A 27903-nucleotide genomic window follows, 5' to 3' on the forward strand; every position below is an offset into this window, starting at 1 on the left:
ATTTAGTCATATTCGTAAGTTGCCGTCTTCATAACTGGATCAGGGATGACTTTATTGAACGCAACCTCAAAGGACTAGTGACTCATCTGCAGCACGAACTTCCTACACAAAACATGATCCCTTTGGCTTATGTCGGAGGCTATGCTAAAGCAGAAGGGTTTAAAGTAAGAAGCAGTTTTACTGATTACTTTAATGGAGCTTACTATTCAAATAAAATAAAAGCTCTGTATCCGAAAAAAAAACTTTGTAATGTGAGCAAACTTTGTAGCTTAGTAATTAAGGGAAAGAGAGTTTATTTATTTTAATGTTCACTACCTCAGGTTTAAAAACGCCAAATTTAAAGATTTGTATTACCATCAGTAGAACTTGTACATTATCTCATCTGTTCACTATAAGTATTAATTTGATTCATCTAAATTTGTTCAAGTTAACATGAAAGTGTATATAATAATAATAATAATAATATACACACAGTCGTCAGCCCTGCTGCGCGGTGCGTGATTGACTGCTCTCGAGGCAGTGCTCCCAGTCGCGCAGCAAAGACCACGCAGCGCGGTTAAGGCTTAAGCACGCAACGCGTAGCTAGGAAGACACCTCCATTGGTTTACAGAGAACCGGTGGTTTCGTCAGTTACGGAGCACGGAGCACGCAGCGCAAAAAGCCCAGTCGCGGAGCTAGGAAAACGTAGCTTAACAGTCATCCCCAGTAACAGACTGGACCTACCGATTTACCCTTTCACCCCAATATCTCTAAATTTGTGGTTAGTGACGTGATGCTCCTAGAAAATGTAACCTAAATTTAAGTGTCACATCGGTTTCTACTGTATCCAAGTTGGCTCAACTGGAAGGTATAAATAAGCCAGAAATGAACTCGCTTATATATCCACCCTTTATTTTTAAAACTAACTTACTTTGTTTTTGTATAGGATTTTAAATTTATATGAAAGGATTTATTTTGTCAGAGATTTATTTAGTGTATTCCTTACTATATCTTTTATTCTCATACTCTTATTATCATCTATATACCAGCTGGGACTTGCCTCAATCGCCCATAACTATCTTCTGTCTTCCCCATGTGGCATTCATTTAATGTTAGCACAATCTTGCTTTATCACAATATCTACCTTTGTGACTTGCTTGAGGCTATCTTGCTTCCGGCTTCCATGTTTTATTTTCTTGAAAAGTGAACTTATTGTACTGTTATATCTGCTGATCTACCTAAAGATATCTTATTTCCTTGTGGTGTTTAATCCTTAATTTTTGTATGTAGAGTTTTAGATCTTTCTTTGTCAGAAGTCATATCTGTGGCAATTTACCACACTATTCAGAATTCGGTAATATATTTGTGATGAATACTAGCAGTTTGAGACATTGTCTTATCTCTTTTCATATATTTTTTTTCGTGCAACTGTGACATATTTTAGTCTTTTGTCCACTTTGTTTTTAAAATAAATAATAATTTTTATTGTGCTATACCCAGTTTGGAAGTCTTTTCTGAGAAAACGTAAAGTTATAAATAAAATCACTAATGTATAATAAATTACAGTGGCATTTTGTATGGTGTTCTCTTAGTAGACACAGCCTCTCTTAAACTCTCAACCTTGTACTGTATTGACTTTCCCCTTAATTGTATTTCATACAATCCTCACGCAGGCCAGTAGCTCATTAGATTGAGCAGAGTAAGGTTTAAAAAAGGATAAGTCTCAAAAAAGGAATACAAATAAATTAAACTTTTGTATGACCTCTCATATGTTAATGGTCTATTCTCATAGACATTAAACTTTCTTCTTAACCCTAGATATGGCAAAAAAGGGTTTTATAAAATGCATATTTACAAGTTATTCATAAATAAATATATGCTATCAATAAATGGCTAAAGATACAGTGGTTATAACAGTATTTGTTCCAAAAAGTTTATAATTCATGACAACTTTACACAATATTATAAAGTTCAGATTATTATAAAATTATGATCACATATTGTGATCCAACTTGTGACAAATATTTCATACTACGCTATTTTAAAATTTGTCAAGTTGATTTTCTTATGTTTAAAGATTGAAGTTGCTGTAAAAAGGCATCTGGTGCATGATTTTATTGCATTATGAGCGTTCTTTGTTTATTTTATGATGGGCACTACATTGCAAATTATCAAAGTGGTGAAAAACCCCACAAGAGTTTCTACATTTTTTAATATTTTTATTGATTGATAAATGTTTGAAATAATAACTTTCATATAAATTGGAAGCTGTTGAGAGTACAAACACAATGGTATAAGAAACATGACTTGTAGTTGTTTTTTGTTTATATTTATGCAATTCTGCAAAAGTGAAGTTTTCAAAGATGTAACTGCTGTGAATATCAGGACAAGATTTGTATTGTAAGTAGTTATTAGGGTTATACTTTTTATAGTGACATTACTCTTGTTTTTTTTATCATGATTGACACCATCAGAGAACTATTATATGCTGACAAGTATTTGTCAGATACAACAAACAGTGAATTGGGAATATTTGAGCACCAACACTAACACAAATAGGCCTAGGCTTAGGTCTATGTGTGACTTAGACATTTTTGAAAATTTCACACATTTATACAAAAGAACAAGATTTTTCCCAAATTAGTTTGTTTAAAGCACTTATATACATTTATGAAGGTTGTTTTTTTCAATCTCGATCTCCCGCCATGATGGCCAGACACTTGACAGGTTTGCAGTCTTTTCAGTAGTTGATTGTGTATCTTCCCCACTACAACATTTGTCACTGTCACGTTTAAGTAGCTATTATGCGCTAAGCTGCAGTCGCATAAATATGGTCGCCTCTATTTATTCTCCTGCCAAATGTAAATTGAGGAGGAGTGTTATTTGAGCAAAAGAGAATAGTGCAGCAGAAATCCATTCAAGAATGTGCTGTTTTTATGGAGATAATATTATGAGTGATGGTGGATTGCGTCAAAAGTTTAAAGATGGCCGATGTCAAATTCAATGATCAATTCGAGAAATGTCAAAGTTGAAACCATTCAGCGATTTTTGTGGGTGTCAGTCAACATCTTTGGCTCTCTACACCACTCACGTACAACACCATCACTCATAATGTTTTCTCCGTAAACACGGCACATTCTTCTCCGATGGATTTATGCTGCACTACTATTCCCTTCTTCTTGCAGGAAACAAACAAAACTATGTAATTCACACTTGGTGCGAGAATCAATAGAAGTGAAAGGCTTATGCGACTGCAACTCAGCGCATAATAGCTACTTGAACTCAGCAGTGACAAATGTTGTAGCAAGAAAGATGGACGATTGACTACTGCGCACACTGCAGATCCACCAGGTGTCTGACCATCATGGCATGAGATCGGAGGTTGAAAAAACTACTCTTGAATTTTTGTGTTTCATATAATATACTGCAACTTTCTTTATGATTATATATACAAGAACAATGTATTTGTGAATGTGTCACTTTGAATACTTATACTTGTTGTGGTACAAATATTGATTTTATTTTTGACTAAAAAAAAACAAAAAATCTTAAAATACTTGGGAAAAGTACATTTATTATTGTATAACAATGACTTATCTCTAAAATAATTATATGAAGCTCACACATTTTTGTAAGTGACTGATCGCTATAAAAAAAAGGATTTTTTCACCACTTTTTATCATTTTGATCATGTGAATAATTTTCTTATTTCTCTTCAAGTTTCCCTATAGGAACGGAAAAAGATGACAGTCACTTCCTTATGTGTTGCTAACTATGACAACCAAGATACTAAAAGACTATTATTAAAAAGAATTGTTATCCACCAATAGTAGATAAGAAAAACACACCTTTTAGATAAAAATGAAGCAATACATATTGCTAAGCACCTGGATTCCCTCCTCCATGCCAGAAGAAAAATAAATATTTCTTATCTCATAGCTTCAATATTATCAATAAATGTACATTGATTCATAAAGGTATTCTTTCAATATATACTTTTAATTATTTATTTGTGCTATGCACAGTGTGACATAATGTGATTGTATAGTGTAGAGTAATTGAATATGAGATGTTATGAAATCTTTACCATCATTATGTTTCTTGTTTACGAAAGCGAGTTCTATTGGCTTTGAGATTGTGAAACTTATCATTTTGATAATAATAGTAGGGGTGCCATGGAGCTTTACTTAGAAATTTGGCAAGGAGTGATTTGTTAGTAAATTTTTTGGACATTTTATCACACTGTCACATTTTTGATCTTAAGTTTATCTTATTTGGATATCCTGTATTAATTACGAAGTCTGGTAAATAAGAAAGGTACAAATACATTTATGAACTGTGCTAAATGCAATTCATGTCACATTGAAATATTTATTTTACATTCTATTTGTTGAAGTGGTATTTGTTTGAGGCTCCAAGTTTGATTTTTGCCCTTCATGTTTTTGAGAGCTCTATTACAACTATCTTTAGCTAGTGAGAGAATTGATTGAGCTTAGGAGTGAGTGAAAGCGACTCTTAAACCGGTTTAAATATATGTTTAATAGTGCTCTGTGTTATATCTGATATATTAAATACAACCATATTAGGAAAAACATTGTATAGCAGTCACTTATGTTTATGACATTTTCTATTCCAAAAGAGTAGAAATGTTATTAATTTATATAGGATCTAATGATAACTGGTTGCATCCACAGTACTGAGGAACAACTCTACTATTTGGAATAGTCAGTTAAGTATAAAGACAAAAGTTGAATTAAAATAACAATCTGAACTGTTAGAAATTCAAGTAAAATTAGGTTTTCAATTAAAAATACCAAAATTTTTTACAAAAATACGTCAGTTATTAGAAAAAGAGGGTGGCCTTAATGGGCTAACATTTGTATCATGGCCAACAGTAGTGTAAAAAAAACTATGCTTCACAGTTTGATGGGTAGTTCTTACACAAAAATATCATTGCAACAACTGCATGAGTAATCTTGACTTCCCTTGGAATTCTGGGTTGGGGTTATATTCTGTTAATACATATGAAATTAGCTACCTTCCAGTCAGATTTATATACAGTAAGAAAAGCAATATTTGGTTGTCCAATTTTGAGCTAGTTGCCAGCGAATCTTTGAAAAAAAGAGCAGTTGTTCAACAAAGAAACCTGAGACCTGTGGGTCATGAATACCAGTTGGTAAGTAAAGTTCCTGTGTCAAGCAGTTTGCATGCAAAGGAGCTAAATATCTAAGATGACTAATCATAAAGACTTGCTCATGATGTTAGGAGTACAATCTCAACATCACTAAAATCATCATGTTCTTATGCATAACCACTTGGCATGGGATATTTTCATTCAGAGCCTTGGTTCTTAGTGAGCTTGGTTTAAGTTCTTTGTTACTTATAGGAATCACAACTAGGTTCTCTGAGGTAATCAATGCATCCCAAATTGAGTCCAGTGATTTAAAAGGGATTACTTTTGTGAATGCCAGCAATTCATGCAGGATTCCTCCCTTTAGCAACACTCCCAACTCCTGGAATTTGGAGTATTTACGGTCTGGTGGATTTATTTAAGCAGTTTGTAGTGAAACTTATGGGAGAGCTCACTTCAATCACTGGTGGTTGTCTTTGCCAGTTTAATTGAAAGAATCTTTGAGTCTTTGTATAAATATATTAAACAAAACACCCGATTTCACTTCTTTGTCCTCATAAAACACATTCAATTGAGCTTGTTCATTTTTTCCTTCATAAGCGATTTTTATTTGGTAAAAGTAAAGTAAACCCGTAATGAAAGTGAACTATGAAACAAACTCTATCAACTTAAAAAGTTATACTTCTAGATCAATATTTTATAATTTGAATTCAAGAATTGTATGAACTCATCTATAACTCTAGAAACAGGCTGAACATATAAAAATCTGTTGAAAGCTTGTATATTCTAAGTTACTTAACAATCCATGTCTGCATGAGGAATGAAACTTGATTATTATTAATTTTTTAAGGAGGTTCTTTCATGCTATTATTGATCTATTAACTTGGCTTTCTATTACTGAAAGCCCATTATAAACCAAATCCGGATAAATAAAATTATTTAATGGTATTTAGTCAAAATATTGGCTAATAAATTTATCGTTAAATGGTTAAAAAATTATTTTAGCTATTTATTTAATTAGTTAAAGAAAATTATTTTGTTTTGTTATTCACCATCTTATGAGTAATATCGCAAAATCAAATGATGAACCATGTGGTGTGTGTGGCAAAACTACAAAGTTTGGTACCATATTTTGCAACGGAACCATTTAAAATGTACAAATCTGTATTATAAAGAAGTAAAAACTTTACCACTAGCAGAAAAGAATCTATCACAATGTCCTAGTTGCTCTGAAAAAAGAAACAGATTAGAGAAACCTAAGGATTTAAGCCACAAATACTGTAGAGGACCCTAATGAGGTTGAGTTTGAGGATTCTCTCTCATTGGCCACAGAACTAGGTAGTGCGATCTTACATGGAAATAAGGAATTAAAACAAACACTGCATGAATCAAGAAATTCAAAATCATGTTATGAATTAGAGCTAGAAGATAAACTAATAAGAAGATGATTTGAATACAGTAATTAAGTCTTCATAGTATATAGCTTATAAGGGGAAAAAAACTAAATATGGAACTCGCAACTGAAGAAAAAAAGGATGATATTACCTCACTAAATACAATAAGTTTACAAGTAAGAAAATAAAAAGTGATGGACTCAATTAGATCATTGGAAGCTATGATTTACAGAATGAAAATGATGCTCTACTGAAAGAGAAGCAAACAAATATATCGAAACAATATGATTTAAAATGTTCTGACTGTTTTCTGTTATGAAAAAGTTTGATCATGCTACTAAGTTAATGTAATGGCAAAATCCTGAATGTACATCTAAAAAATCAATAAAAAGGAAACTGTAGTTTCAGTGTATTGTCAAAATAAATTTATGGTTTACTCTGTAAATGATGAAAATGAAAATGCTTCAACGATTACTTACCTTAAGGAAAATAATTTTACTAAGACTTCAGATAATATGCCAAAGAATGTCAAACCCGTGAAGAGAGATGTGTTAGAAAGGAACAAACAGTGCTATACTAAGCCTAGACTGTTAATTATGTCTGATAGCCATGGAAAAACTTAAGTAATATTATACAACAAAAAACGGATATTAACGTAACAGCTGTTGTGAGATCAGGTGCAATGTTAATTGGTGTTTTCAGAGTAGTGAATGAATTAACACTAGGCTATAATAAAAATTACTTTGTCCTTGTCATAGCTGGCACCAACAACATAGAAGACACCAGCGTTAAAGATTTGAATGACTGACACATTACTGGAGATAATAAAAAACACCAATTTTATAGTTTTCTCTCTGCCTAAGAGACATGATACATCAAATTTAGATGATAAGATAAGTTTAATTAATGAGCAGCTAATTAACAAAATTAAAAGTTCAGCCACCAACATCAGACTTCTAGAACTCCATCTATTGCCTCGTGATCTTACACTTGACAAGGCATGCATTTTAACCGAAAGGGAAAAAGGAAAATTGGCGAAGAAGTATTGAGATTGCTACGTGATGGCTGTTTTAACCACGCTGCAATCACAAAGAAGAAGATCAGCCAACCCTTACCAGAAGAGCCTGTCATTATTGTTGAAGTGGACATGAATAGAGACCAAAACAAAATTGCTTTTGCCCATTGCATCTTTGCTGACATTCGTAGTAATAAGTGAGTGCGGGTGTGGCAAACAAATTAAAAAAAAAAACATTTTAATACACCTCTGGCTTCAAACTTTGTTAGTGAAAAGTTAACATACAAATTACTTAGTGGGACATCAGTTTATGGGCTGGTTGGTTACTAAAACTATGTATAATTTGAAACATACTGTACAGGATTATGACACTGCTTTTAAAAATTAAACACAACATATTAAGCACAGAGAATTGAGTTTATTGGCCTGTTTACCCATGGCTGTGTTAAGGACAACATTCCCCTTGAACTATTTTTATCACCGAACTATATCAACTATATCTCAACACAACTGTTAAAATCATGGCAGTTGTCAATGATGAACATTCCACACGAATTCTCCATAATGGCCTTACTCATTTGGACTCAAGGGCCTGCGATCACAGCTTGAGATAATGGTGAGGAAAGATTCAACAGAACACTGCAGTTCTGACAAATCTTCACTTCTAGGATCCACTACGAATCTGCTGCTCTGCCATCGAGACAACACTCCAAGGTCCCACGAGTATGGACGACCAACTACACTCCCCAACCGAGACTTCTGCCTCCTCTCTTTTCAACTGTTCAATTTCAGACTCTAAAGTGCAGGTTTTCACAACACCAATTGTAACAAAACCACAATATCCATAAGATTTAATTAATAGTTTACATCAATGTATTCAGAGCCAACAAAAATAACTTAAATCTTATAAATTCTTGTCTTGTAAATATCTGGAAAGATAAATTGAAGTTATTTCACATTAATATTCAACATTTACCTTCACGAATAGAATCTCTTAAGATAACTGTAAATGAGTTACATTCTGATATTATTGTTTTAAATGAGTATAAAATGTAAGAGACTGTAATAGCTAGGTTTAATTTTGGGGTTTGTCAGGTGCATGCTTCTTTTTCAAAAGTTACATCTGGAGGAGAGGTTATGGTTCTAGGAAAAGAAAAAATGAAGTAAAAAATGTTAATTTGTAATGTATTTAGAGTATTATATCTGAAAAAAGTGAGTGTTGTGTAGTGGATTATAAATTCAGTGGTTTTAATTTTGTTTTAGTTGTATTATATAGAACTCCCAGCTCTAACATGGCTAACTTTTTAGAAAAACTAAGTTTTTCCCTAAATGTCATTGTTAAGAAATTTTAAATGATTGTTGTCAAAGATATTAATATAAATATTTTAGATAGTAATGGCAGTAAATAGTTCAATGATGTGTTACATTTTTATAAAATGAGGTATCTAGTTAACCCCTACTCGAATCACATGCAACACTGAGTCAGCTTTGGATAATGTTTTGACTAATTGTAATGATTTCTGTATAAAAGTAGAGGGTTTATATACTCAAATATCTAACCATGATGGTTTGTTGGTGCTTGTAGATGTTTTTGACAGTTGCATCAATAATGTAAATATTGATAAACAAGAAAATAAGTTTGTGATTAAAGAAATTAGGGAATTTAAAGAGAGAAATTTGTCTTTGTTTGTTAACTTTTTAGATAAAGAAACTTGGTTTAATGTATATAATGCTGATGTAAATTTCAAATTTGATGTATTTTATAACATTTTTATGTATTCTTTCAATATATGTTTTCTCAAAATAAAAAAAAAAACATTTACGAGACAGTAAAAAAAGTGGGATGACATTGAATGACAAGATCTAAAACTTGATAAATTGAGAATTATACAGTTAGGTAATTCTGATAGAGCTATTAATGATCATAATTTATTCAACCAATTCAAAATGTTACACAAAAATTATGACAAGTTTAATTGATAGAAACAGTTGTTTTCAAAATAAAATTGAAAAATCCAACAATGTATCTAAAATAATTTGGAAAATTCTGAAATCAGTAACAAAAAGAAAATTTGTAACGATATTGAAATTGCAACTGGTGGTAGCCTTTTGGTTGATCCTCTGGCAATTTTACTAATTATTTTGATTTGTCAATCATTCTACAGTTAGCACTAAAAAGTAAATATAACAATAATGCTCTGCCTTGGCTCAACAACTTTGTAAATCTTACTTTTAATTTTAGATCAGTAACAGAAAGAGAAATTTCAAAAATGTTAAGCTCTTTTTAAAACAAATTCTCAACCGGATTGGATGAAATTCCTATCACAATAATAAAATAAGCTAGCAGACAACTCAATAAACCTTTCGTACACTCGTAAATTAATTTTTTATCAGTGGTATTTTCCCACCAACTCTTAAAATAGCAAAAGTAATTCCCTTATTCAAAAAGGGCGATTCAAAGGAATCCCTCCTACTACAAATCGTTATCACTACTGCCCTTTTTTCCAAAATTTATGAAAGAGCAGCTTACAACCAATTAGTACATCATCTTGAGACTCAGTGTTTACATGATGAAGAACAACATGGTTTTAGACCCAACCGATCTGTTATTCCATTTCCTGGTGGTCTATCAAGAACTTTGTGCTGCTAATGCAGATGACGCTAGTGTAAAGATTAGTGAAAGATCATTTAATAATTTAGAAAATAATACAATCCTAATTCTAACAAGTATGAAAAATTTTTTAAGTAACCATAATTTAGTATTAAATGCAAGTAAACCCAATTTTATCATGTCCTCAACAGGCGAAAATAAACAACCCATTGATCCAGTTATAAATGTCAATAATCAAGTTAAAAAAAAATTATTCCCACAACATTTTTAGCTCTAGTTGTAGATGAAAACTTAACATGGAATCTCCACATCGACCATGTAGTAAGTGAAGTTGCTTCAGGATTATATGCTATTTAACGAATGTCCAAATTTTGTTCAATTAATACATTAAAGGCACTCTATTATCCACGGGGTGAATCATCTGTGCTTTTGGTATTGCTATTTATGGTGGTACATTAAAGCAGAACTTAGATAGAATTCTTCTTCTTGAAAAAAGAGCTATACGAACCATGTTGAATCTAAATTTTGTCTTTTCAGTTCGCCAACATTTTTCTCACTTGGGCGACTGTCTACAGTCTTTATGTGTTACATACTACACTACATGTTAAACAACTATGTAATGATAGTTTAATTCCTAGACTAGGTGACAGACATACTTATTTTACCAGACATAGAAACGAAATTGCCATTGACTTCCATAGGCTAGAATCCTTCAACAAAAAAACATCAAGCGCAGGTGTAAAACTTTTATTGAGGCTTCCTGTGGAATTAAGAGGCTTTTAAAACTTTTAAAAAATTTTAAAAAGCTAAAATTGTTTCTAACAGAGATACCATTGTATGGGTTAGCTGAACTATAATTGATTTAGTTTTTTTATCATATACTCTATATATTTGATAAATATTGTGTGTGTGTGTTTTAAGTTTAAGTTTTAAGTGGTATACTTTATGAATAAACTTATTTTCAATTCAATTCAATAATTGAATGCTACACCAGTACACCCTACAGATGAAGATTATTCAAGTAATGTGGTTCAAGAACACATTTTAAAAGATGATTGAGCACATAGTGTTATGAATACATCCTATAGACAGAGTGGGAGCACACAAATTGGAGATGGACCTGTAAAAGAAATTATTATTCACATGTTTCATGTATTTTTATTTTCAGATTTTTAATACATTTTCTTTCTTGTTTTATTTTTTCAGAATAGAATAAATAAGTAATTTTGCATGGTTTTTTACTTTTATACAATGTAAGAATAGTTAGTCATATTGACAATAGTGATAATCATCATCATAATCATTGTTATTATTTTGCTATCCAGGTGAAATTTTTTCTCTCTGAGTCGTCCAGTCTTGTATGTTAACATTAATCATTGGTAGTAAAATGCAAAACATTTCAGTACAGCAATATTATAAAAATGTCTAAATATTAACAGGTTATGGGTACAGTATGAAATAATATACACAAACACTTAATAAAGAGATAGAATAATTTTTATTGCATTTTTTGAAATACTTTTTACAGTCATGGCTGATTTTCAGCCAAGATTTCTATAATTAACCATTGCTCAAGGTAGTTATTAACCATACCTTCTAAAAGGAATCAACTATAAATAAAAAATTATATATTTATATATTTTAAAAAGAACGTAAATAAAAATATAATATGTAAGGAAAAGTACTGTAGCAAAAAGATGAAGAGGTTTAAATTTTTACCAATGTCATAGCAATAACCTAAACTGCATTGGCAAATATTCAAAATACTTCAGTTACAGCTTTGTTGCAAAGAATATAAATAATTTGTAATATTGGAATACCAGTATCTAATGCTGTCTAGATTAGGTATATTATTATAGTTGTACCACTAAAATACTTGCATACATACATTACAGTTTAAAAATTTAACATAAATCACAACAAAGTATGAATGTATGTTCAAAAGAAATGTTTTAAATAACAATATTTACATTTAGAATAACATTCGAGCCGTCGACCAAGCGCAACTGACTGGTGGCATACGATCACACCCTTGTTTTCTCTGATTTTACACGACTTGCTTAATTATTTTCATAATTTTCTTGTTGTCCTTAATAGTTGTATATCCTTTATCAAATGAAACTTAGAGTGTACTTTGCATGTAGCAGTGGAAAATTGTGATATAAAAGTTTATTAAAAGAGAATATTAGTTAGTTACATATATTTATTATTCACTTTATACATGACATCATTTTAAAGGAGCTCTTGTAATAACAGAAATAAATATATTTATTTGAATATGTTGACAAGAAAGACAATCCAAGAAAAACAAACAGTCCCAGTAATTCTGTAGACAAAGAGATTCAAACACTTCCTAAAGTAAATAAAGTAGTAAATTTTGCTCAGTTGTTGAAAATTTGTTTTCTCTCTCTAACAAAAATATGTGAACTGTTTAAACAGAAACTTGGTATTTTAAATTCATTATTGGGCTGTGATTGACGCTTTTGTGATTGGTTTACTTAGAACTAAACCCAGTCGCTTGTTTTTTTTTTTTTCATTACGGTACTATAATTCAAAGAATTATTTATTATACTTCACAATTATTTAATTACTACAATAATTAAAATAATTATTTATTACCCTTCACAATTAAGTGATTTATTAGTGGCAGAGAATTGAAGTATTATGGGCTGTTGAGATCTCTTAGTGTTACGAAAAACTGAAAAATAGATTTAGTTTTTCCTGTCAATTCCTGTCTAGTTTTTTTCATTCCAGGTGTAAAGTACCAATTACAGCTAGTGAGATGTTACAAGAGTACTAAGTAATGCTCATTAGCTCATAATTTAACAGAAGAATGCCTCGTTACAACTGGTAAAGTGACTTTTACAACATTTGAAAGCCATGTTATAGACAGCTCTTACCTCGCCTTTCTTGACTTATAATCTTAATAGCTCTATAGTATATTTTCCCCACACAGTGCATGCTATTTTGTGGTTGGCTTTTCAGTGAGCTTATGTTGTAGAGGCTCTTATTTAACAACATTATACATGTTAGTATAGTTAAGTTTTCCTTTTGTTTTGTCCCGCTCCCTTCCATTTAGAAACAACTGGTCATAGATCTGAGCAAATATCAGTTTTTGTAACATCCATATTCCAGCAATAATGTCTGACAATTATACTTACTAATGTATTATAATTTTTAACATTTTATTTTTCCAGAATGAAACTTAAGCTATACTTAATAATACAAAAGTTTAATTTTATATGAAATATTTGATGTGCTAAACATTTAAAACTTACTGGTTTTCAAAACTGGATTATAAGTGGTTTTAGAGTTACATATGTTTTTACCTTGTGACATATTGTTACAAAGTACATGGGGTAAATAACACAACTCTAGTCTAGGCATCAGTCCAAGAAACATTTTTATCATAACAGCAAATTTGTATCTAGTTTGCGTTTTATATTATTTTGGAAAAGACAAATTATTTTGAAATAACATTATCAATTTTTAATACTATGAAACCTACTTATTACAACTTTTAATTTCTGGGACAGTTTGTTTTTCCCATGAGCTAACAATTTGTTTATTTTATGACGATTGGTAGTAACAATGTAAGAAAAGAATGTATTAGGAACACGACAAAATTGTATTGTCTATACCAAAATCATCATAATGATTGTTTTTATTTTGCACTTCATAAACATGTTCAACAAACACATCATGTCTACAATAATTAAATAATTTCACATACAGTGCCCAACTTACACAATAACATTTGTTATTCACATGTTAATTGTTTACGTTTATGAATTAATTTATAACTAATATAATTTAAAGTTGGAACTCATTAAAAGCTTATGAACCTCTTCTCATAGCAATATGGTAAAACGCTTGATGAGCAATTAATTTTGTATTTTTTAAATACTTAATAGATAACAGTAAAAAAATTAACAAAACACTACTAAATCGTTATATTACAATCAACAATTTATAGAGGTTTAACATTATATTGGTTGTGTTTTATATATACTTATGTACAACTTTTGAAAAATAAATTTCTGCAATAATGAATTAAAATATTCTCCTTGTTCAATACAGGTGGATTATTCCATAACACTGGCCATTCTGTACTTTCCAGCCTTCATCTTAAAACTAAGGCAGTTTTTGTTCATATTACAATTATTCTAACTGATTATGGCCGAGCCCATCATTGGGTTTTTATGTCTTATTATAGAATTATATCTGTAGTATAAAGTGGGTTTTCAAAAAAAAGTAATTTCTTATTGCCTAGTTTGGTATAATAATTATTAGTAATAAACAAAATATATTTAATTTAAATACTATTTTCTAACTTTCATAATAATTAAGATATCTAAATATTTTTTGTTTGAACAGCAGATTTGTTTCTAAAAACCACTACTGGTTTTGTATTAGAAATATTTTCACCTATAAACTTAATTAATAAGTTTTATTAATAAGGTAAAAGCAGTGAGCTTCAGCATTATAATACAAACTTTTCTTAATATTTGAAAATTAAATGAGAACAGAGTTATTCTTCTTAGTTCTAAATAAAATTGTAAATACTTGGTAAACATATTTGAAGGATTCCAAAATAAAATATTTAATTACAGGTTTTAAACTCATAATCTTTAATTGAAATAACAAATGTATTATATCCAATGGAATATTTTTTGTTAATAATTCAGAGTTCAAATGTAATTATATTTAAAACTTCCTGATGGACTCGGTCACTTTCAGCCAGTTTTACATGTCGTTGAAGATAGATACCTTTCTAAATATACAAACTACATGAATAATGTCAACTCATATCTAGTGATATTCAAAGTTTTTGAAGAGAGTTGTTATAAATCTTTGTGAGATATAAAATATCTAATATAATAATTTTATTATTTTAAAACACACATGGTTTTAAAATGTGCAACAAAACTGGTATGCATTACCTTGAGACAAAGAGTAACAAAACAGTGGCAGAAAGATAAATTAAAGTTCAAGTTGAAGTCAAATCCATATGTAATTAACTTGAAGCAAAATCCAGAATTTACCAGTGAAAATATGTTTGATTGACTTTGTACTGTATGACATATTAGACGTTAGTTTAATGTATAAGTAATTTTGTTTGTTTGATCTCTAATTTTCAATAAAAATATAGAAATAATACCATACCATATTTTTGACACCACAGAATCTTAAAATAAGTTAAGCTTGTGTTGTACATTAATATTTATTTCTTCAGATACATTTTTTATTTTACTATTTTTAATACATCAATAAAAATACAATAATTATTGTTATCTAATTCAATCAACCAGTAGAAGGATTCAAAACCAAATTAATATATATTTAATTAAAATAGTATTAAATAGATGAATTTGCTGATTATTAAATGTAATGTATCTAATGAGTCAAATGACCACCAGTTGCATTATTTAACAGATCTCAATATCAAACTGAATTAAGTATTATAAGTAGGTAAGTATTATTTTACGTATTATTCAAAATATAAACTGTGGATATATTTCAAAAACTTAGTAATTTAAATGTTTTGCGTGTTTAATTTTTAAAGATGAATTTTGAATGTGTCTCTAGGATTTTTGTTATATATCAGTTTGTAGTTATCAGTGGGATACTAATGGGCTTCATACTTCAATCTGCGTTACTAAAGTCTGATGTATTCTGGTAAAAGAGAACCTTATCTTACAACATTTGTTGTGAGATAAATTTATTGTGCTATTTATATTGTATTAATTTAATCTTACATATTTCCTTGTGACACTTTAATTTAAACTGTATTTTGAATAAATGTTCATAGAAACGAATAGAATTCTAATTATTTGATTTTATCTTTGTTTGGTAGATGAATCAGTTTAGAGCAATTCAAGATGTTTTAGAAAAGCGTTTACTTTCGTACTATAGCTATTGCAATAAATATTAGCAGCATGGTACAGAGCAGAATACTAAGTAACCACCACACAATATTTATTTTAAATCTTATATTTCTCTTTCAAATAGATTATAGTATGATACATTCAACCGATGGATTTGGCTTCAAATGGAACCACATTGATATTGTATTAAAACAATAAGCAACAGTTTATAACACAATGCATAATTGTATAACAGTTGGAATAGTTATTAACAATTCAACATATATTTGGTAACTCAATCCAAACAACAAAATATAGGAATAATTTATTATATAATAAATCTTCATCCCATGTGATAAAAATGTAAAGCAGATCACACAACTCTGTATACAAAACTTCCAAGCTGAATGAATCAAGCAGTTTATATGGTTCAAATTCCATAATATGCCTATTTCTTAAACGGATTATGTAACTGACATTACTTTTCTTCAAACACAGATGAGCTTCTAATTCAATAATAAAGTTTGGAATTGGCAAATTGAATTTTGAATAAAGTTCCATTGTTTTATTTACAAGTATATTTATAAAGTGTTAAAAAAATCTGTAATGTTTTAAAAATAAATCCCTTTCTTTAAAAGTTCAAACTTTCTAAATGGAATAAGAATAAATTCCTTAGTTCAATGTTTAATACTGATTTTTGTCAACAGAATTGAAGAAAAATATACTTGTTATTGATATTGACCATTGTCAGAACTTGAGAAATATATGAACACAAGGGTTTTAATACTTCCTGCCAGACTTCTTCTGAAGTGGATGAAAACCCTGTGACATATATATTCATACTGTAATCTAATTATAAATATAGAGTTGTAACCAACAAAAGCGTAAAAATGTTACAAACCACAAGAAAAGAAATGAATGGTCCAGTTCAATGAACCCCACAATTTAAAACAAACACAACAAGAATAAATTATAAATCAATAACTGGACTGTAACCACTGAGATTTCATCATAGTTGGCTCTTGTAGGCCAGCTGCTCAGTCAACCACCACTAACTTATACAAGACCAAAAATTGAATTAACAAGAAAACCAAAGATCTGTTGCTATTAAAAACACCATCATTAAAAATCCATAAAATGTAACCACAGAATGACCTAAGGAAAATCGATAATCAAAACTGGGTTTAAAATTCTTAGTTTGGTATTTGACTTCCAACTTATTGATTGAGACTGTTCATTTTTGAGAATCATTCTGCTGTTTTTTTTATTTCTTTACCAAATTTTTCTTCTGTTTATTCCAAATTAGGGTAAGGGACTTTAGTTTTACAACATAATTCAGTGTGGTTTTAAGATTGAAAATGTCCTTTTCTAATTCCATTCCATGTATGTTGTACTTTTACGTTGTATGAATAAGTAGAACTAACAATTAAAATCCATAGAACACCAAATGAATTACATATTGTGTTGTATAACGTAACTATGGAGGGTTTTCATCCAATTGAAATGGAATAAGATGAGATCTATTTGGAGCTTCATCTCAGGAATTTTGAAATTTATGAAATAATCTGTTTAACCTGTCAGTATTTTTATCCAGTTTGATGGTATGTAGTCTTTTTTTATTTTTAAGTTTAATAGTATAAACAAGGCAAATCTAAATTTATTCAGCCAAACATTTTGTCTAAAGTCATATTTGTGACAGCTTCATTATTAATGTAGCCTCAAGGCTCATTTTGTATACAGTGCTTTACATGAATATTTAATCTGCCACATCACTGTTACTGTTCAATTTTATATTTGTTTATTGCTTTGCCAACTATAACAATGATGCAGGAGATTCAATGTAGTGCAGAACTGAGTAAACAATCTAGAATTAATTTTAACAAAGCTATGCAATTGTGTCTTAATACTGTGGCTGCTTGTGACCCACTGACTGCAATAATAAATTTATATATTAGCTACTAAGGCTCCATTATAAAATAATGGTCGTTTTTTACAGTTTTGAGGAAACAGTGCAGTAAATGTCACTAGTATATGTAAAAAATCCAATAATTGGTTTAATATATTTAATTGTATAATTTATAGTCGCAGAACACCTAGAATTTTCATGAGTGGAGTTATTTATTTACTCAACTATTAATCCATTAAACACATAAACCAAGTTATTATACCTTGCTTATTAGCACTTACCATTAACTGTTGATGTTGTATGCATGCAGTATGAATGTTGTATATTTGTAAGCGTATTTCCTTTAACAATTTCTTAGCTGATTATTGACAGTCTGTCCTTTATCTGGTAATCACTTAAAAGATCTGCAATAATGTTTTCTTCATGCTTAGCAAGTTTAAAGTCAATATCTTTACACACTACTCTTTGGCTAAATCATATTGTATCATTTCCCATTCTTATATGACTAATTTGTATACCATAATGAATATTTTAGTACAACAAGACTGAACCAAATATTTTCAATCTAAAAATAACTGAAGTAAAATATTCAGTAGTTGATTTAAAAAAAACGTAAAATGGCTATGGGTCTTTTTCTGGTACTGTCCTCAAGTAAGATTGGTTTATGATATTAATTATAAATAAATTATGACATATTCTTGATATTTTGAATCAAGTTAAAGAAACAATAAATCGTTTATAAATTTAAAATTCTAACATTTTTCTAAAACATTGTATGTGATATCTAGTAGTCACTCCGAATATTAAAGGACAGATAAAGGCTTCATATATTTATTAACTCAGTGTTATCTTGTGGGCACTTTACTATCATTTTGTTCCAATAGAACCAATTTACATCTCCCTAAACTACGTTAAATTAACAATGTCCATCAACATCAGACATTCCAAACTAAGGTTTTTTTTGTTATATTGTTAAATGAATGTTTACAGAATAAAGTCATGCAGATACAATAAAAAAAATCATAGACATATTTTTCAATTATTTTATATAAATAAGGCTGATTGTCAAAATTTTAGATATGAAAAAAACTAATGAAAGAACTTTTGTTATAAAATAAAATATTATTATTATATTACTAATATATTATTAAGACCAACATATAATCAAAAGCCACTAATTTATATTTAAGAATAATTTAATTCTGTACTACCTGCCAGGTTTAGTGTTTCCTTTGAACATGATAACTTTTGTACACAAGAGAATTAATTCTAACAGACAGTTTTGAATAAGGTAAGTAAACATCCTAACCAACAAAGAGACCTCGTTAGATGTGTTCAATTAGATTTGATTCATTATATCTTTTACAAAGATACAATAATAATTTTGATATAACATCTTTTACTTGCACATGTCTTATACAACCTACAGACCCTCAAAAAGTTTCTTAAACTTTTGAAAATATTGAAATAGTTCAACATGTGTTTTCCATTGTGGTCAATAATGCAAAAATGTTAAAATTTAGTTCATTATAACAATCTATCACAATTTGATGTCCTTGTTGATCACATTGAAGCTAATTTTCTTTAAAAATTGTCTTACCAAGAACTTGAAAGTTGAAAATTACAGTGCAGAGAGTGAGTGGGCCAAGCAGCCAACAGTTTACGGGAACATTTTGTGATCATGAGAGAAACTAAACCTGCAACAGAATGTAAGATGTTTAGAGCGATGAGCGACGGAGACGAGGATCACGATGGGATGAAGAGATCAATACGTCTGTCGCGGCGGGGGCGGTGGTGGGGGCTGAGGGTCGCTGGGGGACTCGTGGGGGAAGCGCCAACGGGCCCGAGCACAACACTCCCCCTCCCCCTCCTGGCTGCAACCATAGGCAGTGTCCAACTATCACTATTAGTCATCATTATGTACATATCGTATTGAGATCGCTATTGTGCCTCGATAACACTTATATTAATAAAATATTCTCTATATAGTATCTGGATCATCACACACTATCGTTGCGGAGTGAGCAATATACAGGTGAGGCCTATCGTACACATGGGAGACGCGTCAGTCGTGCGACCGCGTCGTAAGTACAGCAGACAGGCCCTTCCGCTCTTGTGTATCAGGCCGGCCACGCACAGATTGCCGATGTTAAGAGTTTCCCATTGTCAGACGGCGCTGTTGGGGAATCGCGGTGGTGGGAGGGGGGGAGGGGGACGAATTGGCTGTGCCAGATCTCGACAGCAACGATCGGAAGCAGCTGGAACACAAACAGCATCAACAGACCACCACATTCCCAGCTGAGCCTCTCACTTCATACATTCTATCCTCACTCGCTCGCAAGTAGAGTGAGACGCTTCACTTAATTACTGGGAATTCGATGTTTATAAGGTCAGTGTCTGCCTTTAAAGCATTATTTCATCTTCTCTTGAAGCACTATATATTTTATGTTAATAAAAATATATAGAATGTATAGAAGAGTGTACCAGGTGCGAATAATGGTGTTTATAATGAAATTATGAGTAACTGATATATTAGTAATTGTCTCATTGGTAGGCAAAGGAAATAAGGTGAATTTATATTCAGATTTTTCTATTTAATTGATTAAATAATTTAAATAGATCAATAAAACTAGGATCATTCAATTGAAAGTTGTTTTACAGAGAAATTAATAGTTCCAAATTTGGTATGGTACAATAAATTCTATTATTACTAAACCAAAGTGCATCTAGGCCAGGTGATACGATTTTGTGTTGGTATTTGTTTGAGTCAATTGTGAAAGCTGGTGCAGACCTTAATAAATTGTGAGAATTTTCAGTGCCAGAGTGGCATACCTGAAGACATGAGAGAAGCATAGGCTGAATGGCGTCTTGGATTGTATTTACTCCTTAACAACGACCACCTCTCAAACGTATTCGACACTGTATCATAACAACATGGTTACAGAGCAACGTTACGTAACAAATCATATCTCAGCCTGTGCAGTTTGGTTCTAAGCGTGGAGTAAATTGTGAAGCCATCATAAAACAAACCAGTTCTTTTACGAAGTATATGGTACCACTCTGTAGCAATGGCAATGGTCTATGATTTCATGCACTTCACAAAAGCATGATCGGAACAAAAGCCTACAAGCGATATACAAGCAAACGTCTAAGTAACATCTGCTACTAACAAAGTGGTCAGAGATAGTGGCAAGACTTGTGCTAACAAATGCACAAATGCTTTTCCTACAAATTGCTACCTCAAGACTTCATCATTAGTTTCATTCATGCAGAACTATACATTTATTTGAAGGAATGATTCATTATACTGTGGGTTTAATTTTTTTTTATTTTTATTAATCTCATTTTTAGCTGCACAAAATAAGAGAACAATACTGCAATAATTTTAATGTTTTGCTGTAGAATAACAGCTAAATATATTTTCTAGAAAGCTAAAAAATGATAAAAACAAGCTTTTTGTAAAAACAATTATTACAAAATTAATGACTAGTACACTGTCCCCTCAATCCAATAATATTGTAAATTTGTCTAGTACATAATCAACTCTCTATCACCCTATTACCTCTTTAACCAATATTGTATCCTGTATTTTCTTAGTATAGCTTCTACCAAATATATTACAACACTAAAGTAATAAAAATAGATTCATGGTACTATTTATTTTCAGGGGACTATTAAGTAATAATGTTTTGTTAAAATCACTCTATTACAGTCATATCTTTGTGTGTTTGAAAAGAAAATAATAATTCTTCATTAACTAGATTTGTGGCTTATACAAATTGTTTAAAATTATGTATTTTTTGTTTTGTACATGAGTAATTTTGTGCTATTAAAGTCCAAGGAATATTGATCTAAGAAAATAAACATTTAACTCTATAAAGTTATGTTGTATGCTAATGAGAGATACAAATTTTTGTTATAATACTTAGATGTCCGAAATATAAAAGCCTATGTATTGTTTTTTATTATAAATATTTAAAATCAAGTCTGTTAGGGTAATTTTAATTGTTCACATGAAAATTAAAGTTACTCATTATTTTATTTGCCAATATTGAGGAATTGAATTGGGCCTGACAACATTTAAACAGATTAGTTAACTCTATTAACCAAGATTGGATATGGTACAACTAATTTTTTTAACATAATCAACATAAATGTTTAAAATAGCAATGGTTTTTATTTTAAATATTTTATTTATTTGTAGTGATTGTGAGTAAACATTTTATATGACATGTTTGTCATCAAACATTGTTACATTAATGATGAATTAAAGTGAATCTCCAAGATGATCATAATCTAGGTTAGGAAGTAAAATTAAGAATTGAAGCAATCCAGATAAGTAAATCATTGTTTTAAAATGTGATGACATGACAATAAACAAGAATTGCTATTATGACTCTATTTTATAGTTCAATTTTACTATTTATATAGTTTGTAAAATTTCAAAGTCTAGCTAGATATTTAATAATTTAAATATTTTATTATACTTTTCAAGTAAGTTACGAGTAAAACTTATATGCTATATACATTGTAGTATCTTAATTTTAATAAAAATATCTGTTCCAAAATATTAAAACTTTATTTTAACCATTTAGATTAGTAAAAAAAGTTAAGCTTTGTAAATAAGTTGTTTTGAAACATTTAACCCAAATACTGGCTATTATGCTTAGAGATAAACGACAAAGAAGGTAAAACAGTACTTGAATAAAATGCATATGTGTAATTGTGTATTGCTTATAAGTTTACTGTGTATTAAATAAGCAAGTATCATTTTTTAAATTTATTTTTTACGTCAGAGTTTTATTACAACACTGGATTGTACTACAGCCTTGGAATTAGTGCTAAACAAATATGAATTTCTGACAAAATTTATATTGATTTTTAAATATAGATCAGAATTATTTTGATTCATTAACTTAAATTTGATTGGTCTAAGTATAAAATTTAGAACATTTTTTAAAATTTGTACTTAGGTGGCAAGTTTGAAACCCAATCTAACTGCATATTAATTCTTTTTGTTTTCCTAATTTAAGTGTTAAATAAAATAAATGTTAAAAATTTTGTTAAACAATATGAAAATTCAGCAGTATTTTACAAGAGGATATTACATACAAACAAGGCTTTCAATTTCAAGTTTACCAGCTTTAATGAAAATTAAAAACTTCATTTGCTTTTCCACATAATACATAAATATGCATGTTTTTCTGTGGATTGTAAGTTTTATTCTGTTATTGTAAAAAGGAAGGGTATCTCCAGTTATACTAATAAAGAACTCTTTAGGTATTAAAATTGTTAGTTGTTCTTCCATTAAATGAATACCAAAAATTAGACTGTTAAGTCTGAGCTATTAGGAGTGGCATTTCAGTGGCATCCCCTTATTAAAAAAAAGTTACTATAGGTTAGTTAGTAGCATTATCACCAAGAAAAAGTTTGCACCAATGAACAAGTTTAGTCTTCAGTTAAATGTACAATGCTATTGCATAGATCATAAAACATGATAAGACATGGAAATTCACAATGTGGTTTCTCTGCTGTTGTATTCCTTGCTCAAAAGTGTAGATTGTGGCTTGTTTTTCAGCCTTATCACAAATTAAAAATAAACAAACACACGTCTTAGTAATTTTTTTCTTGGACTGTCAGTTGTAACATTTTTACGTCCATACAAGGGGTACAAATCGTAATGTATGGTAATGAATTATAGCTCAAAAGGGTGATCCTCTTCCTTAAACATTATGTAACATGTTATGTCTTTATTAGGGAAAGTGGTTCCATTTTCATTCAACTACAGTGGCTATTTATTTTTTTAAGTACTTCAAACTCATTAAAAGCCTTGTTTTTATTTAGTTCATTTCTTGTATAGAATTGAATCATTAGTGTTAAAAATCAACAGATGCCTAGAACATCAAATAATTAATTTTATTAGAGAACGTGTTAACTTCTGAATTAATAATTATAACAAAAGAATGTTACATGAAAAACTTCAGTATGAACCATGTTATCATTAATGCAACTAATTGAAATAAAATGTACTTCGTGTTTTATGTTCTCAGTGTTTTTTCTGTACTATTTGTTTTTATTAGTTGTACTATTCTACACAAAATTCTAAGATTTCATTATTTCTTTTTAGGTATAAATTTATAAACAACCTCTTGTGTACACAGGTGTATGAAAGGCTGATGTTTTTCAATTAAGAATATTGAGACTTTTAATACCATTTAAGAAAAAGGGGAAACAGATGATCCAAGAAAATAAATTAGGGTAATACACAAGGGTCTATTTTCAAAATGATGTTTAAACACTTATTTCTAACACAGAGAAGAAAACATGCTCGTTGCCACAGCAGCCTGCATCCCCTGGAAGACATTTTCTACCCGGCAGTGCAATAGTCCACTTCAAGTTAAAGGTTTTAATCAAGTCCTTAATTAAGAGTTGTGTTTAGTATATGTAGGATCAGAGTTATACATTAACCTCATGAGGCGAACACCTATGTGATGATCTATGAATCAGAATAAGAGGGGTAATCATTGCAATGTTTCAGGACTACTGCTCACCAAGTTTCACCTGTGACGAGGCTTGGATAGATTTATATGATCTATAGTGTTTAATGTTCAGAAGACATGGAAAAGGATAGGAAAATGTAGGTAATATAAACAATTTAAGCTCTTTAAGCCCAAGAAAAACGTCTGAAATGTATGGTTTCTGTCACCAAAATGTCATATTGTATTGTAAAACCTTTCAGCATAACTTGGATCACTACCTTGGCTTAGTTTGGCTTTGATGAGTTTATTTAAATAATAAGAAAAAACATTTCTTTAGAAATAATTGAACCTAAGGCATTACACTGTATAAAAATATTGTATTGGCTTAATATGTTTTGCTGTTCATTCTAGACCTTCTATATAAATGTTTTGATCATGTGAATTTTACGTTTTGGCCTACTCTATTAACCAGGATAAGCCCAATTTCTTACAACATAGCAACTAGGTTGAATACAACTCTGTTCCAAAATGTCAACAGCGAGCACAAATGAGTTCATCATTAATATGAAGTTAGTACTATTTTTAGCACAATAAAAATGTGTTTAAAGAAATCAAATACCATGAAAGATCACTAGTAGAACAGTATCTGCTGTTAAAAACTGAAGTTGGATAATCAAATTAAGTTTCAGAATAATAAATAGATAAGGAAACTTTATTATTGAGTTAATACTTCTTAATTGATTAATTGACAAGGATAATGAATATGTGAAAGAATATGATAATTATTATTAAGAGGATGTTCTCAAACTGTTAAATTGTTAATATAGCAGTACACACATCTAAGTACAAGGTTAAACAACCAAAATATGGAAAAAACAAATACATTTTTCATAAAAGGCTTTTCCATTTTTATAGTTGGAAGTAGATGATTACCATAGATGGTCAACTTAAGGGGTTTTTCACAATTTACACACGTGTAGAAGTTGGATGAGTGGCGGTCTGTTTGTAAGGACATGTAACCTTTCTATAATATTTGTCTTCTCCTATTTAATGTCCCTTTTCCTATTTGTTTAAATGGGGAATATCAAGATCCTATATGATGAGCTTTTTCTTAATCATGTTGCCACCAATTAAATTAAAAGCGAACAAAGGAATCATTTTACACGTAAGAGTAACGCTCACCATTTTGCTGAGGTTTAGGGGCATGTATTTGATTTCAGCCACCTCTACTGCAGAATCAGTGGCTGATTGCAGAGGTAAATAAATGGTCACTATTTCTGTGATTTTATCATTGATAAAAGCAAGAAAAACAAAGATCCCAAATTAGAATATTGAGGTATTCTTGAAACAGTTCTTCACCAAATTGTATTTTAAATATTCTTCCTGAAAGATAGGATTTGATAAAATGTACAGCAAAGAGAAAATCAAATCACAAGTAGTGAAGAGCTTGTCATACGCCATCTGGATGTCAAAGTAGATTGTATCAACCAGTGTATTTTATCACACTCATATGATATCAGTTGTATAACTTCAGATTCCTTGTACAACTGCTTATTATCAAAACACTAATTTATAAAAACGAAATACTATCCCAACTTAGAGCACAACACAGTGTTGTCCGTGGTAGTTCCACCATAAATATCATCAACAGTTGGTACTAAAGAAGGAAATATTTTGCCAAAACTTGCTAACATAATTTCAAAAGATAGTCAATATAGGAGACTCCAACATTTTAAGAATGCTGGCTTCTGCAGAATCTATTACACTTCTACCTCTCTTACAAGGTAAGTTTCATAACAATATAAAAACTCCACACCACATGTATTTTCTACTAGTAGAACGCTTCCGTTTAAGCAAAGTGATCTCAAATAGGCTAAAAACCACTTAGGGTATATGAAATGTTTTCTCCTTTTCTATGTATGTTACCCTTCATAGAAAAAACAATCACTGAGTTAAAATCCACAGCAGTGATACTGGAGGAATGGGAGAGGGGAATAGCAGTCCAATTACAAGATGAAAGCAGGTGTAATGGATGCAATTATCTTCAAATGAAAAGTGTAAGTATTTGAAATGTGAAATATTTTTCACCCAGTGACACTATTATTGCAAATTTCAAGAGGAGAGTGATACTTATACTGCAACATTAACAATTATAATAATTAGTAAGGCTTATATCCAAGGCATCTTGATTTCAATAGAGCTGACAGATTCGAATAATTCATAAATATTGGAAACTACTGTAGCTCTGGAATGAAAGGTATACCTTAGGGGAAAGAGTTACTCATCTCAGTCCTTACTTATGTTAAAGTCACTATTCATCAGGATATCAGTCTTTCTTCCAACTGCATTTTTCAATAACTGTGGTGCACAGAAAGAATTGAAGAATAGTATCAATTGAAAAATATTCTTCCCTCTAGGTACCGGTAATTGAACTTTAAGAGAAAACTTTCAGATAAAGGAAATTAGTCTTTGATGGCTGTGAGAAAGATCACATCCCAGGCTAGTTTCTAATGCAATCCATAAATAATGTAATTATCTGGGATGAAGGAGATTAGAATATGATCGTAGGGCAGCTTATTTTTTTCAAATAGAGAAACAATGGACTTTGATAAGTAAACTACAAAGGTATTCTGGCATATGATAGGTACATTACAGTTCATCCTATTTGTAGCCTTCTTTGATGATTCTAAAGACCTATATTTATAGTTATAAATATAGGTAAAAGATTACCAAGCTAATCTTCCTATTCTCTTTTCTCTTCCTAATCCAATATTCCTAATTAAAAGGTAGAATGCAGTTTGTGGAACTGAGTCATATAAGCAATCATAATAATCAGTTAGTTTTTAGTCAATAAAAATTAAGTTTAATCAAACGTGGAGTTTTACAAGGCTTGATTCTAGGACATTTATTGTTCCTTTGTTATTTTAAGGGATTGCCTGGAACGATATCTGACAGCTTTTGTAATAGTGTGCATGTTTCCCTATATGCATAATATGTTGCTAATTTTATAATAAAGCAAAGATGTTATTCAGATATACAAGAACTGACAGTTAAAAACATGTAAAATTAATAATTACAATCTCTAGTTACAATCTTTCACTAAATTTATTAGAAACTAATTTAATCAAATTCATCTTGAAATGTAATATCTGTAAGAAATCAATGAACATAAATTTAGAAGGAATTGAATTAAAAGAAGTAAATTAAAGGAAATTGTTTGGTTTGGTTACGGATAAATACATTTAGTTGGGATCACCATGTCAAAAATGTTGTCACAAAAGTTTCTTCTGGTCTTATGGCTTATACAAATAAAAAAAGTTTGCATTTTAGAAACCTTAAAATGGTTTATTTTTCACTTATCCAGTCCCATACATCTTTTGGAATTAGTATTTATGTAGCCACCACTAAATTAGGGCTGGATTATTAATTTTACAAAAAAGGTGTGTATAACTTATGCAAAAGCTAAATTGGTATCAGTTTTTGAAGGAATTTTTTAAACATCTCAATATATTGACTTTATA

At 30.2% G+C, this 27903-nt stretch overlaps 1 protein-coding gene across 8 annotated transcripts in view; it reads right to left on the reverse strand.

Annotated features, from left to right (window-relative positions):
- Positions 1–11609: 11609 nt before the first annotated feature.
- The window catches only part of LOC124363539 (glucose transporter type 1), a 154057-nt gene continuing 137763 nt past the window's right edge, over positions 11610–27903 (reverse strand). For 3 of the 8 annotated variants that reach the window (XM_046818792.1, XM_046818798.1, XM_046818830.1), the window contains one exon: positions 19639–20161. In XM_046818792.1, coding sequence (XP_046674748.1) covers positions 20070–20161 — 92 coding nt within the window. In that variant the 3' untranslated portion in view covers positions 19639–20069. Of the gene's footprint in view, positions 20162–27903 lie in introns of all 8 variants that reach the window. The other 5 variants (XM_046818804.1, XM_046818850.1, XM_046818844.1 and 2 more) reach the window with 3 other exon arrangements.

This window comes from Homalodisca vitripennis, chromosome 1 (assembly GCF_021130785.1).
Source record: "Homalodisca vitripennis isolate AUS2020 chromosome 1, UT_GWSS_2.1, whole genome shotgun sequence".
Classification (NCBI taxonomy): domain Eukaryota; kingdom Metazoa; phylum Arthropoda; class Insecta; order Hemiptera; family Cicadellidae; genus Homalodisca; species Homalodisca vitripennis.